General features: G+C 35.1%; 2 protein-coding genes across 3 annotated transcripts in view; one reads left to right on the top strand and one right to left on the bottom strand.

Annotated features, from left to right (window-relative positions):
* LOC127428042 (GTPase IMAP family member 8-like) overlaps positions 1-465 on the bottom strand; it is a 44,478-nt gene extending 44,013 nt beyond the window's left edge. Inside the window, exon 1 of the mRNA XM_051676064.1 lies at positions 204-465. The gene's annotated coding sequence lies outside the window, so the exon portion shown is untranslated. The remainder of the gene's footprint in view (positions 1-203) is intronic.
* Positions 466-633: 168 nt separating this feature from the next.
* Positions 634-16,387, top strand: part of ero1b (endoplasmic reticulum oxidoreductase 1 beta) — a 42,394-nt gene continuing 26,640 nt past the window's right edge. Inside the window, exons 1-15 of one of the 2 annotated variants that reach the window (XM_051675190.1) lie at positions 634-895; positions 3,959-4,078; positions 5,120-5,203; positions 5,412-5,453; positions 6,498-6,580; positions 6,673-6,746; positions 8,723-8,843; positions 8,938-8,984; positions 9,108-9,119; positions 9,213-9,239; positions 12,559-12,651; positions 12,740-12,986; positions 13,543-13,612; positions 14,829-14,915; positions 15,008-15,141. In XM_051675190.1, the coding sequence (XP_051531150.1) occupies positions 740-895; positions 3,959-4,078; positions 5,120-5,203; positions 5,412-5,453; positions 6,498-6,580; positions 6,673-6,746; positions 8,723-8,843; positions 8,938-8,984; positions 9,108-9,119; positions 9,213-9,239; positions 12,559-12,651; positions 12,740-12,986; positions 13,543-13,612; positions 14,829-14,915; positions 15,008-15,141 (1,397 nt within the window). In that variant the 5' untranslated portion in view covers positions 634-739. Of the gene's footprint in view, positions 896-3,180; positions 3,366-3,958; positions 4,079-5,119; positions 5,204-5,411; positions 5,454-6,497; positions 6,581-6,672; positions 6,747-8,722; positions 8,844-8,937; positions 8,985-9,107; positions 9,120-9,212; positions 9,240-12,558; positions 12,652-12,739; positions 12,987-13,542; positions 13,613-14,828; positions 14,916-15,007; positions 15,142-16,387 lie in introns of those variants that run through there. The other variant, XM_051675191.1, reaches the window with a different exon arrangement.

Raw genomic sequence — 16,387 nt, forward strand, 5'->3', positions numbered from 1 at the left:
TGATAGATTATACAATAAAACAGTCTTATCAAAATGGCTGCTAGTGACTTTTGGCTTTCGTTGCGTAGGAAAACATTCTCAGTAAAATGTTTTACTCGTACAACATCGACACTACCAAACATTACAATTCTACGCGAATGCATTTAAACATCCGTTCAAACATGCGTTTTAAAAGAATAAAGAATAAATTAAATGTGATTCACCTCTGTTTGTGGAAATCATCCGGATGGATTAAGTGAAAGTGCAAGTAAACGCAATTTCTTTCTTTTTTTTTTTTTAAACTGGCACACTTGAGGTGTCACTGCCACCCCTACTGGCCATAGCATTGTGAATAAAACTTGAATAAGACATCAAGTCAGCAAATTTCAGTCTTGAGGATTTTTATATTTCATGCTCAGGAAAATATCAGTATTATAGATTAAGCCCTTTTATTGCTCTTATATAAATCATTAAATAAGTATTATACATTGTAAATCATTTTGTATTTTATATCATTCCTATTTGTTACACATGACTTCTTATTTGTTGTTTTTATAATCAAAAAAACAACATGAGCGTCTGCACCCACGAATGAGGATGTATGATCATCAGTTAGACTCCGCCCACTTTAAAACGCCGCGCGTTAAGACACGCCCCCAGCTTTCAGAAGCGTTATTATATGCTGAGTTATAGTTCATCTTTGAAATATTGGCGTAGTTTCAACATTTATGTTTAGTTTACTGGAAACGCTGCATCAGCAATGTTCAAACGCACAATACTAATGATTTTACTCGGTTTATTTTTCGGGAATTTCACATGTGGATGGTATCAAAACAACGTGAAGAGCAAAAGCCAACAGCTCACGCATGTTTACACAGAGACTTCAGACAGTCAGGACCAGAGCTGCTTATGTCATGTAAGTTGATTTAATGCTTGCGAAGCAATAATGAATAAAGACATTCATGTTACTGTTAACATTTCCATTTTTTATTTACTTAGTAGTTCTGGTACGTTCTACTGTCGCGTTCATTTGACGTCATCACGTCCGCTGTTCGCGGCGGCTCTTCCACGTGTGAATTTCTCCTGTCAAAGTTTCTAAATGTTAATCATGTTACATCGACATATTTATATAAAATCTGCCTCACGCTTGATTTTAAGGCTAAATGTTTCTTTTGAACAATATGTGTGGCTGTGAGTGATTGTCAGTAATTCTGGTGAACTAAAGATTATGTTGTAAAATATCACAATTACGGCTGACATTGCATTATTTTCCATCAGTTTTCCAAAATATCGAGTCTGTGTGTGTTTTAAAACGTTTGCAACAAATTTAAGACCTTTTATCGTCTTTGTTTGCATTAACCCTTGTGCGCCAATTTGACAAAAATGTCCGCGTCAAAATACTGCTATAATAATAATATATATATATATATATATATATATATATATATATATATATATATATATATATTTCCCACTTTCAATTAGTTATTTTTTTTAACCAACATTAGTCCTGATCATAACTACCAAATATTCATTCATTTTCAGGATTTTAACCCTTAAATGCCAGTTTGTTTATATAATGCCACTGTTGTTTTTTATGAAAATGAATTTTTACATATGCTAAGGGTTTTTTGGGGGGGGATTATCACACACTGGAATATGTCAATGATTAGCAACAACACTGATTTTGATGCATTATTATTGTGCAATGTCAGATTTTTTTTTTTCTCCCCAATCTGGAATGCCCAATTCCCAATGCACTCTTAAATCCTTGTGGTGGCGTAGTGACTCGCCTCAATCCAGGTGGTGGAGGACGAATCTCAGTTGCCTCCGCGTCTGAGACCGTCAATCGGCGCATTTTATAACCTGGCTTGTTGAGCGCGTTACCGCGGAGACCTAGTGTGAAGCTTCAACATGCGCTATTTTCTGCAGCATTCATGCACAACTCACCACGCACCCCACTGAGAGCAAGAACCACATTATGGTGACCAGGAGGAGGTTACCCCATGTGACTCTACCCTCCCTAGCAACCGGGCCAATTTGGTTGCTTAGGAGACCTGGCTGGAGTCAGTGCAGTGTCAGATTTTAAAAAACAACAACTCACAATCAGTACCATAGAGGACAAAAATGTCAAAAAACTGCCATAAAAAATATTATATATTAATATTACTTTCCACTTTCACTGACTTTTAACCAACATCATAACTACCAAATATTCATTCATTTTCAGGATTTGTACCCTTTAAATGCCAGTTTGTTTATATAATGCCACTGTTGTTTTTTACACACACACACACACAAATTTCTCAATACACATACAAAACACACTCTGACATCCATACCAACACGCACACACAATTTTTAGCTTTATTATTTATTCAGTTGGCCTGCAGTGCTCTATAATACAGAAAATAGGAAAAAAGCATGTATTTGCTCCATAAACTAAACATGAGGAAAATGTGGTGCCATCTGGTGGAAAATATTAAAAATGTACATTTTGAAGCCAGGGCTCCGGAATGAAAGCGTGAAGCTTTCTATAATATCATAGAATTCATGATTTTATGCTTTAATGGCACTGGGATCAAATAGTGCAGTTTTAATGGGTTTCAATGGGGACATTTTTGTCCTGAAGGTCCTGAGTGTAACTATTTTGTGTACACAGTGTATTATAGATGTATTATAGGAACTGAGGTTGAAATATCAAAATTCCCCCCAAAATACACACCTTTGTCAAAATGTATTTTGTATTGGTATTAACACAGCCAAAATGATCGAAAAAACAAAAATGAAAAGGACAAAAATGTCCCGAAGGTCGCACAATGGTTGAATAATGTCTTTCATTGTAAAAGTGTATTTGACATATACAGTGATGAATACATATTTCCAAGAATTTCATTAAATTCTAACAATAAGTTCTGATCAAAAATCTTGAACAATTCGCAACAAGGTAGCGAAAGCAAACCTTCCGTTATTCAGCGTGGTGTTGTCCTATTGGTCCACGAGAGTCGCTGACGTGAGATGGGTTGTGGGATTTGTAGTCTTTCGTCTCTCCGTCAACCATTCACTGTGGCGTTCAACGCGTCAGCGAAGAACTACACCGCGTCGCATAGGGGCGTGATTAAGTATGACGTTGCTTTGTTTGGAGGAGGGGCGCCGTGGCTGAATTTTCACGCGGTAGTTGGTTGAGTTTGACAGCTCTCCTCTAGTAGTGTCTCACAGCATCAGGGATGACAGCTGCTAGAAACTGTATGAAGACTACACAACGTGCTCAGTAAAGAAAAATAAATAGAAAGTGCATTTTAATCGGAATGGCTGGGAGCAGATGTAGTTTTTGGGAGGCATCTCTGTTTGCTTTGGGCTTTATTGGACTTTTACATTCAGAGCAGGTCAGAGATTCAAAACCACCTAATGAAATGACTTCTGTTTCCTTCTTTTAGATATTTTTTTAAGTTAATGGCATTTTAAACATTAATGCGATATTTAAAGTGATTTATTGTGGTTGACCAATAGGGCTTTTTAATGGCTGGTACGAATATCTACAAGGCAGAACAGCTGATATATATAATACTATTTATTTTAAATAAATTCTTTGGTGGACATCTAATCTGAAGTCATTAAATATATATATATATATATATATATATATATATATATATATATATATATATATATATATATATATATTAGATGTCCACCAAAGAATTTATTTAAAATAAATAGTTGAAATGATCATCGGCCGAATATCATCCGATGACTCGACCTGGCTGGTATAGCAGTCACTATTAATAATCTGTTTATTATTATGTAATCTAGTTTTATAGAAAAGTGCTCACTTAAAGCCACATGCTGGTCATATCGCATGAGAAAATAGACAGCTGAGACCCTCACAGTGCCATTTAGTTTTTTGGCATAAATAAGGTGCTTTTCTCAAATGTGTGCTGACTGACCGTTTTAAAAATATATTTTCTCTTCTCTGTAGTTAACAGGTGTCTTGGACGACTGTTTCTGTGACATCGAGAGCATTGACGTCTTCAACAACTTCAAAATGTATCCTCGCATTCGCAAGCTCATAGAAAGAGACTTCTTTCGATACTATAAGGCAAGTTTGTTCAGGGTGTTTTGATGAGTAGTCAAGTCTTGAAGGTTTTGCATAAGTGTTGGCTGGTTTAGTATTTGATTCATTTCCTAAGCTACATGCTGAGTGAATGAATGAAGTGCAACATGTGTACTTCTCATGTAAAAAACATCGATGTAGGGAAAAAAATCTTAACAGAAACATCCAAATTTGCACCTGAACTTGTACTTGTTTCCTTGTTAGTTTGTACTGTACTATAAAACATCGCTGTCTCAATAGTCATGTTGCTGCTAATGACAACAAAGTCCAAAAATGTTCTTAATGTGAATATGCAAACAAGAGTCAGTTACTGTAATCTGCTGGAGTATTATTGCAAATAACCAAAGATGAATAACAGCATCTGAATTGGAGGTAGACTGACATATCGCTTTTACTGATTAATCTGTGCCATTAGTTGCTTTTTTGAGCTATCGATTATCGGAGAAAATCTATGCCGAAAGTTGACGATAGTTTTTAATTTTATTTATTAATTTGCTGTATTTAAATCTGTCAACATTGACAATATTCATCCATATTTTTTAACTCCCTTCAGTGCATATTTTGTTATTTCGATTAGATTATTAAATGTTTTAAATTGAAGCGAGGGCATGCAAAGGAAAAATGTCATCTTTATTTACTTAGTTTGGCTAATACTTAATATAGAGCATTGTAACGGAGGCAAGTCTGCATCGTTTCAAAATAAGCTTCCCTGGTGTGCTTCGGGCTTTTTTATAGTTAAAAGTCCTGTGTTGTGCACCAAATTATTATTGGTATTTTGGTTGAACAATAAACTGCATCTGGGATTTTATTTACTCTTGTAGCCTCTGTGTCTCTGCCCGTCATTGCAAGGACTTTTATTCATATAATGTCACATTTCCTTCCTGACACGACACGTTACAGACTCATTTCTGGGCAAAATCAAGTCCTGAATATGCAGCGCACTGTTTAGAAATGTTATTAAATGTTCATTAAATGTTGAGGATTTTCAACACAACACTGAAACTCACGGTAATCTTTTCTCTGCAGACGAACCTGAAGCGACCGTGCCCATTCTGGCCTGATGATGGCCAATGCTCCATCAAAGACTGTCACGTAGAGCCATGTCCAGAGGTCAGAGTTCAACACTAACCCTTTCCAAATCATTTCCAGTCAAATAGACCAGCTTTCAGTGTCACTTATCTATTTGTTTTCATTTACCTTGAGGTTTAAATACATTCTTCTTAATTTTGCTGCATAAAGATGTTCTGATAGTTTATGTTTTGCTCAGATCCTCAAATAATTAAAATATATACTGCATTTTATTTACTTTTTCCTCCAGAGCAAAATCCCTGTGGGAATTAAATTCGGCAACTACAACAAGGTAAAAGAGTTTGAAAATAATCTTTAATTTATAAATGTTTTATTAATAGTTCTCGTAATAACTGCCCTGTTCTAGCAACAGTTGAATATCTGCTTTGCTTCTCTAAACATTTGTGTAAAACTTGTGTAATTCTCTCTCAGGTGGGTCTGATTTGAAGTTTCTGGTGAATTTAGTTAATAGAAATGCAGTTCTTTAAGCTACTTTTTGTGTGCGTCAGGCTCAATATGTTTTGGTTGAGATTGTACGGGTGGCTGACCTCGGGACGTTAAGTGTGTTTTGTTTGTTAAAGGTCTCGGGTTTGTGTAATGGAGCGGAGACTAAAGGGTTTAAGGTTGAGTCAGCTCTCAGCACTCTCTCTCTCTTTCTCTCTATTATATCAGTTGAGTCCTAAATGCTGCATACGTGTCTGATAATAGATGTGCAGGTTATAGGGGCCTGGGTATCTCGGCGAGTATTGACGCTGACTATCACCCCTGGAATCGCGAGTTTGAATCCAGGGTGTGCTGAGTGACACCAGCCAGGTCTCCTACGCAACCACATTGGCCCGGTTGCTAGGGAGGGTAGAGTCACATGGAGTAACCTCCTCGTGGTTGCTATAATGTGGTTCTCACTCTCGGTGGGGCGTGTGGTGAGTTGTGCGTGGATGCCGCGGAGAATAGCATGAAGCCTCCGCACGCGCTAGGTCTCCACGGTAACGCGCTCAACAAGCCACGTGATAAGATGCGCAGATTGACGGTCTCAGACGCGGAGGCAACTGAGATTCGTCCTCTGCCACCCGGATTGAGGCGAGTCACTTCACCACCACAAGGACTTGGAGCGCATTGGGAATTGGGCATTCCGAATTGGGGAGAAAATAAAGTGTTGGAAGTGTTATAGGAATATAATGATTCCGGTTCTGATTCCAGTTCCTTTTAATGATTCCAGTTATTTAATGGTTCCATTAACAATTCTTTTTTTAATACATTTCCCTTTATAAAACATATTAAATATCATATTTGAACTTTGGCCCATTCTAATTGGTCCGTGTTGTGTTTTCTCTGCTAGTACTCTCAGACCGCCAACAACGTCGATGATGTCAGAGAGTGTGAACAGGCGCATGAATTGGGTGCCATTAACAGCACGCTGAGGTAAAGCACACACACAAAACCTTTTACTCCATATTACAGTTCACTTTTCTAAATGTGTCTAAAGACATGTTCGTTCCCTCGTTACACTACAGTAATCAGAGTAAAGAAGCGTTTGCAGACTGGGCTCACCATGACGATGCTCAGGATCATTTCTGCGCGTTAGACGGTGAGTTTGACATTTGTCATTGCAAAGCAGAACATTACTAAACTAATCTGCCACTCTGAAGCGGATGTGGTTATTTACTGTGCACTGGTAGAAAGCGTACCTGTTAGTTTCAGGCTGAGTGTCTGTTATCAGTTCATCTGTGGAGGTTATTTATAGATCTTTTAGAGATCAGATTATGTAGTTGTGAAGTGGAAAGATCTACATTAAATTGTGATATAATCCTCAATAAAGTCATGATGTATGAGCAGTTTCTTATTTAACAAACAGCACACATGACAGGGTTTGCATGTTATATAAATGGATAATTATGTATACTTGATGCACAGCTCTGTGGAATACTTGATTATGATTGGTCAATGCCGGTATTCTGTGGTCAAATATTTTTGTATAAAGAGTGTTAAACTGTAGGCAACAATTTCCTTCATAGTGGTGCTAGTTTTTATAACTCGCCACGTTCTTTTTCTTCTCACTTAATAATATAAATTATAGCGGGGGCCTGGGTATCTCAGCGAGTATTGACCCTGACTATCACCCCTGGAGTCACGAGTTCAAATCCAGGGCGTGCTGAGTGACTCCAGCCAGGTCTCCTAAGCAACCAAATTGGCCCGGTTGCTAGGGAGGGTAGAGTTACATGGGGTAACCTCCTCGTGGTCGTGATTAGTGGTTCTCGCTCTCAATGGGGCGTGTGCTGAGTTGTGCGTGGATTATGGAGAATAGCATGAGTCAGCTGAGACTTGTCCTCTACCACCCGAATTGAGGTGAGTAACCGCACCACCACGGTGACCTACTAAGTAGTGGGAATTGGGCATTCCAAAATTGGGAGGAAAATAAAAAATAAAAAAAATAAATACAAATAATAATAATAATAATATAAATTATGGGTCACTGACAAATAAGACTGTCTGAGATTATAAAAACGAGAAATCGTTTAAAAATCTAGTTGTGCCAAGTTTGTAGAAATGTAATCTTTGTGTCCATGTTGGTTTCTTACATTTTTGATAAACATTTATAGCAGCATTTTCTACTAAATTTATTGAGTGAATTTAAAAATGTCAAGCGGTGTAACCAAGTATTAAAATACTTTCCTTGCATCTTGGGTACACGTGAGTAAAACGTTTCTATTATATACTTTTCTATAGATATAAAACGGATATTTTTAAAGAGAAAAAAATAAAACATATTTTATTTTTTCACAAATATAGTCATGAATATCAAGATGTTTTCTAAGGGTTACTCCATTTGACCTGAGCAATAAATACCATAATAAAGTTGTTTCACTGTTTATTTTAAATAATAATAATAATAATAGTAATAGTAATTATAATAATAGATTATTCCAAACTACTCATGCAACATTTATTTTAAATAATTATTTTACTTTCTTTTATTTATTTATTTTAAATAAAATAAATATTTATTTTCTGTTATTATTTTTATAATTGTTTTACTGTCTCTAGATGGTTAACACCATTTACACCTTTGACTTAAAGCCCCAGAAAAAAATTCTAAATAACCAAACATGGAAAACATGTTTATTCAAGTACCGGTAATTGTTTTGTGTGAATTGCATTTTTAATGCATTTATTAATAACTTAATAAATCCAGACAAAAAGAGTGTCAAGTCATTGACCCTTACATTAATGCATCAATGTTTCTTGTCTATGATAGCACTGTAATAAGTGGAATAATATACCAGATCACCCTATCTGGGTTTGTTTTGCCGTAGCATATGGCTTACTGTACATTATTTAACCCCTATCTTTCTTCACAAACAGTGTAAACGTCAGAGATTATGATGTATACTATATACATTTAAATACAAATATGAGGTCCAATGCATTTTATCTGTATGTAGTAATTATGTGAACTTGCAGAACTGGCAAACTCGACCAAACACTTGTGTCATAAGTGTATAGATGCTAATGTACTAAGAAGTGTGTGTGTGTGTGTGTTTGTGTGTGTGTGTGTGTGTGTAGATGAGATGTCTCCTGAATCCGAGTATGTGGATCTGCTGTTGAATCCAGAGAGATACACGGGATATAAAGGACCATCAGCCTGGAGAGTGTGGAACAGCATTTATGAAGAAAACTGCTTCAAGTGAGACACACACACACACACACACACACACACACACACATGCTGCTGTTCGGTGGTCTTTCATTGATTTTTAATGTCAATGGTTCATATTTAGGCCAAGATCAGTGTATCGTCCTCTCAATCCTTTGGCTCCCAGTCGAGGTGTGTTTGATTTAATCCGACAGATTCATTTCTGCATTCATTTACATGTATAATTGAAGACAGGTGCGCACACACGGGCTGTTTGTTTAACCAGACACCTTTTGTCTTTGTCTCTCTGCGCAGGTGACAATGATGGTGAGTTCATATTTGTTTAGTATCTTGTTTTATTTGCTGTTTTCAGATCTGTGTAAAGGGCTTTTTAATCTGACTCTTGATGTGTTCTGACAGGTGAAGGATTCTACAAGTGGCTTGAAGGTAATGGAGTATATCTCGACACTGTAAATCTGATCAAAACACAGTCAGGGGTCGGAAATATTGAACCGTCAGTGTTTTTCCTCTGACACATCGCTTTTGTTTATTTTGTTTTCTTGTCCCTATCAAAAGTAGAGATTAATAATGGTCTTATTCAATCAGACACCTAGATCTCATGTAGTGCTTTATTTGAGAGCGGTGAACGAGCTCTCCTGTAAACAACTTCCTGCTAACATTAATGTGCTGAATGTGTCCTATATATGTGTGATTGCTTACATTACAGTCTGAAACTGAGAGATGTGGTAGATTATTGTTTATTTGTCTGATACTGAAATACAATTCGGACTAATAAAATCAACACACGATTTGAGCAGCAATTTAGTTTTTTTGCGTATCCGAGAACATTTCCCCCTTTTTTTGTTTGTTTATGCCAAACACCACCTTCAGCAGCCTGTGCAAAAACATATAAATTACAGACAAACAGTAACATACATACTGTATATAAACAAAAATATTTCTAAAACGATTAGCATTTGAAATGTAATTAATAAAATATTAATGAGTTATTGGTAACACTTTACAATAATGTTCTGTTAATTAACAGTAATTAATGCATTAGGTATCATTAACTAATAGTGAACAGTATATTTTTACAGCATTTATTTGTAAATGTTCAAGTTCATTGTTAGTTCATATTGCATTAACTACTGTTATCATACACAACTTTTAAATGGAAATTAAAATAAAAAATAACTAACCTGTCATTGACCATTAAGCATATTTTACAGGACTGTCCTGCTTTTAATACAAAAATGCAACAATTTTATTCATAAAGTTCTTTAATGGATGTTTTAAAAAGATTTCACCAAGAAATTAATATTGTAATTGTAAAATATGATTTGCTTATTGTTTTGTTTTTTACTTTAAACTACTTGGAAAAATAGCCTTAAATGCTAAAATGGCATTCAAAATGTTGTAAATAAATAAATGAACATTATTCATTAAGTGCTGTAAAATTATTGTACATTGTTAGTTTGTTAACTAATATAATTAACTAATATTACAGCCCTCTACGTTGCGAGTAAATCACATGCATATGCAAGTAAATTTCGCACTATGCGACCAAAAAATGTTTCACTCGCCAGTGATAGAGTTGTGTTGTGTCGAAGCACCGAGGCCCTTTTACTGAATAAAAAGCAGTTGATTAAGAAGCTGGATTCAGCCTCGTCTGTCCCTGCATGCTGTCTCATGAGCGCGCAGGAAAAGCACTTGTGTCTCATTCAGTTGAACTCTGAGCATCTCAGGGAACCGCACCGCAGACGTCAGAAGAGCAGCTCTCTTGAGTGCGTGTGAAGATGAACCACTTCTCAAGTGCTCTGATGTGCACGCCGTCTACAGAGGTTTGCACCAAACTCCCGCAAAAATATAAACAAGGTATAAACGTATTCATTTTGTGAACGCAAAGCACTGCAGTTTCACTTAACAGCCATCTAATGGCAAATGTCTGTGGTCATTGTGGGTTTATTCATGCAGTGTTAATAACACGCAGTGAGACAGAGGAGATGCACTGCTCTATTTCTGTGGAGATGTTAAGATGCAAGAAACAGAATCTCAGAGTCTTCCTTCACGAGAAATAAGGGCTTGTGAGTTAATCAGAGAGCCTTAAAATAAAGTGTGAAAATGAAGAATTTAAGGCAGAAATATTTGACTGTTGCATAATATATAATATAATAATATATAATAGCTATACAGGTTGGATGGGTTACAAAAGAAGCAAAAGAAAACAAAACATTGAAAAAGTCCAATGAATCAAAAGTAAATCGGACAAATAAGAGAGATACATTTTAGTTTAGACATATTTTGATAATTAAAATATTATTTTAAATGTTATACTTTTATAGTTGACTGTCATTCATATGTTTTTGAAGCCTGAAAAGGAAATCATATACCCTTATTTTATTATATGACCCAAGCTAAATTTGTATAAGTGTGCATAGTGAGTTTTTGTGGTAATTAATCATCATATTTGTGAAACACCTAAAACAGACAATTAATCGTCATAATCGCAATTATTTGTTTGCCAATTAATTGTCAGCCAAATTTCACAGTCGTGACCCCTAATTTTCATTATTAGGTTCCTACCTTGTGAATTTTGTTAAAAATGTGTACAAAATTTCAGACAGTGACAACAGCTGGAATCATTATTAAAAATGCGATTTCATGACATCATATAAATTGATAGAATGTGAAATTTGTAAATTTTTAAAAAAGCTAAAATGTGATTAAAATCATAAAGCAAAAAATATATAAAAAAAAAAATTACAATATGCTATATTGTGTGAATATATATGAAGAGGCCCCCTCTCTCAGTTTGCTTTATATGTTTTTTCGTTACATTATTCTTACATGTCGTCAAATGTCTGTCGAGTAAAAACTCAAATTTACTAGCCAATGACGATTCTTTCTCCAACATGACCATAGAGGGTTGTATTAACAAATTCAACATTATTGTAAAGTGTTATCTAATTATCAAACATTTATAACCAAATTTCTTTTGAGGATTATTAAGATTTTGTTGCATTATGACATTATTTTTATGATATTAATTCAGCATTTTAGGATTTTATTATACATATTTTTAAAGGTTTTTATTTAAGCATCCCTTCCAGTTGTCAGTAGTGTACTGTAATCAAAAAATAATATTATTTAAATTGTAATTTACATTTGTAAAATATTTCTTTAAGTATAACTCATGGGAGTATTGGTTGTGCTTAATGAGAAATTCAGGGGACAATGTGATTAATTGTCGTGAAAATAGTCACAATACAAATAAATCTTAATTATCTGAAATATAGGCTTTGTTTCAAAATAATATATTTATAAACTAAAATAATAATATAAATAAGAATAATTTAGGTTATAACCAATGAAATATATGTATATGGTTAAATGACCAATTTTAATAATGTAAACTAATTACAATAAATAGTTATCTTGAAGACAAATACTACTGTTATGGTCTTATTTTCTTAACAAAACAAAAAAAGAGAGAAACACTCAAGATAACTTAGACAGGAAAAATTGCTAAGAGGAAACATTGGTTTCTGTACAACATGACATCATGTCAATCAGATAGTCTCTTCCTGTCTAAGTGAGCAGTTCTTGTCCAGAATAAACTACAAAGTTGACCAGTATTTATGCTGACTGTCGAAAGTCTACATGACTATATGCAAGACCAGTTTGATTCCTGATTCAGTGAAGTCTCTGAAATAATCTCTTCTGACATCTGTAATGATGGACTGTATGTTCATGTGTGCTGCAGGTCTGTGTCTGGAGAAGAGAGTTTTCTATCGTCTGATCTCCGGTCTGCACAGCAGCATTAACATCCACCTGTGTGCTGAATACCTGCTGAACGGTAAACACTCTCCACTCGCCTCATACTGATGCTCAGTGATTACTTTTAGGTAGTGTTTGTTCATTTTCTGTGTTTTATGTGATCGTAGAGGGTTGGGGGAAACCAGTTTGGGGTCCAAACATCCATGAGTTCCATCAGCGGTTCGACCCGGCCGAGACGAAGGGCGAGGGCACTCGGCGACTGAAGAACCTGTACTTCCTGTACCTGATCGAGCTGAGAGCACTGTCTAAAGTGACTCCGTACTTCGAGCGCTCCTTCATCAATCTGTACACAGGAAACACACAGGAGGACACAACGACCAAAGATCTGCTGCTGGAGATACTCAACGAGACCAAGTAAGAGGAAGACGTCTGTTGACTGACCACGAGGAACAGATTCATACTGATTATTAGAAGAGGGAGTTAAAAAAATCATTTGATCACCAGCCATATTTATTCCTCTTTAATTCTGTAATCTGCATTTTTATTATGTTTAATTCATTACCAGATAATACATTTTTCTTAATTAATTTGTGTCATCTGTTTTAATTTTAAACACCTTTTATATATTTTTTTATTATTTCTTGCATAAAGAAAATTAAGTGTCTTTTTTTTATTTAGTCATTATAATAAAATAATAATAATATAATACATTTAATGTAATTTTTTTTGCATTTTGATAATATTGTCATGATTTTTAAGCATTATTATTTGAAACATTAAGCATTAAGATTATTATTTTTTTAAGAGTAAAAAGAGTTAATGTGGCCTGGACATTTCTTCATGAGATTCACCTGAATAGATGTACTGTATTGTAAATACTCTGCATGCATTTGTTTGCATGCATTTGTTTGACATTTTAGTTTCTATATTTTTCTGATATTTTTCTTAATTATTGTGTGTGTTTCTGCAGAGCGTTCCCAATGCACTTTGACGAGAGCTCCATGTTTGCTGGCCACAAAATAGAGGCAAAAACTTTAAAGGTGAGTTACAGCATCACAAATGCACTTTTGCACACTTTACAGCCCAGAAACTTTGTCTTTGTTACAGAGTTAGTTTCATTATGTTTGAACAGGATTTTAACTGTCTTCACTTTGTGAGGTTTATGAAAATGAGAAGTCTATTGAAGGCAAATGTGTTTTATCGGTAACTTGCAGGTGGCTTTTTGTTTGATCACTCAAATGTATGACGTGCATTTTTTACCAGTATACGCAAGGTTGGACAGACTTGACTGGATTTACCTTTCGCATGATCTTTAAAACCTTATACATAAAAACTTGAATTTTCTTTATTAACATTTTTGGTCACTGCATGATTCTCATACTTCCATTTGTGCTATTCCATAGTCCTGATGAGTTTTCTTTTACTCTATACTGTGAAAACTGTTGAATAGTTGACTGGTAGTGTGTATCATCAGTGTGGACAGTACAAGTTCAGCTATGAGTTTTGCATATAGACAGATTATTTACTTCATCACACATTTGTGTAGATAATATTCTGAGAAAGCTTTCTAAACTTCATATCATAAAAGCATATTTACTCCTGCGCTCAAATTTTTCAAAAAAGCAATTTAAGTCAAACTAATTGATTCGTTCATGACAAAAGAAGTCCTTGAGTTACAACAGGCTTTGAATTGTATTGTTTTTTGTTTGCTTTAAAGTGTACATGAAGCGGCATTCGCAACCCATTGTACTTCTGCAATGTGACGTATTTCTGAGCAAAACTAAATATTCTACTTGATTTTATCCATTTTATTGATTGAATGGGAAAATAGTGTCTCTATATGACACACAAAATATTTTAGCCAATTTTAAAGATTTATGCATTTCAGTTTCATAACAAAATTCTATTAAATTGGATTGCTCAATCTTCAACATAATTAAATGAAGTTTTATTAATTTAATTTTGTTAAAGATTTTGTAAATACATTTGATGGAACTTTATAAAATGTATATGCGTAAATCTTAAAAGCATTGAATATTTTTTTTAAATAAGAGGACTCGATGACATCAGTCGAAACGAAAATCGTTTCAGAGGTGTAACACGTTATTTATATTTTGATGAAAAATTACAAAGACAAACATTGTTTTTCTTTTAAATAACATGCTGAATTGTTTACAATAAAACAAGGAACATGCATTAAGAAAGTAAATATAGTACATTTTGATTTCATGTTGATTACCATTTATTTCTGTCTAGGAGGAGTTCAGGCTTCACTTTAAAAACATCTCTCGTATCATGGACTGTGTCGGCTGCAGTAAATGTAGACTCTGGGGAAAGTTACAGGTACAAACTACAACCTTTTCCCTCATAGTGAACAGTGTACTGTTGTGTGATGCAAGAAAAAGATGAACCAGACTGAATGTTTGTCCCGACAGACTCAGGGTTTGGGTACGGCTCTCAGGATTCTCTTCTCTGAGAAAGAAATCAAGAATCTTCCAGAAAACAGCCCATCAAAGGGCTTCCAGCTCACACGACAGGAGATTGTGGCTCTACTCAACGGATTCTCTAGGTAAACGATGATCAATTTGTTTGTTGCAGAAGTATAGAGAGAGAGAGAGAGAGAGTGTGTGTGTGTGTGTGTGTGTGTGTGTGTGTGTGTGTGTGTGTGTGTGTGTGTGTGTATTCACGATGTTCTCAATTTAGGACTGTAAACATGCATTTAAATTTAACTAATAGGACAAGGTAAAAATATTGATTTTCAGATGCATTGCCATCTTCATTTGAATGATGTCGATATAAATTCTTAAATCCAAAGACTGATCTTTTACTTAGTACACAACCCTCTACTACATTGAGAGAAAATCACTCGCATATGACACCAACGTTCGCGCTATGTTACTAAAATGTCTGTATTTGTCAACTGGCTGGTAAATGTTGAGATTTCCCTCAGCAGTGATTGAGTAGTATAGTGATGAAGAAGTTCAGCAGTGATTGAGTAGTATAGTGATGAAGAAGTTCAGCAGTGATTGAGTAGTATAGTGATGAAGAAGTTCAGCAGTGATTGAGTAGTATAGTGATGAAGAAGTTCAGCAGTGATTGAGTAGTATAGTGATGAAGAAGTTCAGCAGTGAATGAGTAGTATAGTGATGAAGAAGTTCAGCAGTGATCGAGTAGTATAGTGATGATGAAGTTCAGCAGTGATCGAGTAGTATAGTGATGATGAAGTTCAGCAGTGATCGAGTAGTATAGTGATGAAGAATTTCAGCAGTGATTGAGTAGTATAGTGATGAAGAATTTCAGCAGTGATTGAGTAGTATAGTGATGAAGAATTTCAGCAGTGATTGAGTAGTATAGTGATGAAGAATTTCAGCAGTGATTGAGTAGTATAGTGATGAAGAAGTTCAGCAGTGAATGAGTAGTATAGTGATGAAGAAGTTCAGCAGTGAATGAGTAGTATAGTGATGAAGAAGTTCAGCAGTGAATGAGTAGTATAGTGATGATGAAGTTCAGCAGTTACTGAGTAGTATAGTGATGAAGTTCAGCAGTTATTGAGTAGTATAGTGGTGTAGAAGTTCAGCAGTTATTGAGTAGTATAGTGGTGTAGAAGTTCAGCAGTTATTGAGTAGTATAGTGATGAAGAATTTCAGCAGTGAATGAGTAGTATAGTGATGAAGAAGTGATTGAGTAGTATAGTGATGAAGTTCAGCAGTGAATGAGTGGTAGTGATGAAGTTCAGCAGTGATTGAGTAGTATAGTGATGAAGAATTTCAGCAGTTATTGAGTAGTATAGTGATGAAGAATTTCAGCAGTTATTG

The sequence above is a fragment of the Myxocyprinus asiaticus genome, chromosome 37, assembly GCF_019703515.2.
Source record: "Myxocyprinus asiaticus isolate MX2 ecotype Aquarium Trade chromosome 37, UBuf_Myxa_2, whole genome shotgun sequence".
In the NCBI taxonomy this organism is placed as follows: domain Eukaryota; kingdom Metazoa; phylum Chordata; class Actinopteri; order Cypriniformes; family Catostomidae; genus Myxocyprinus; species Myxocyprinus asiaticus.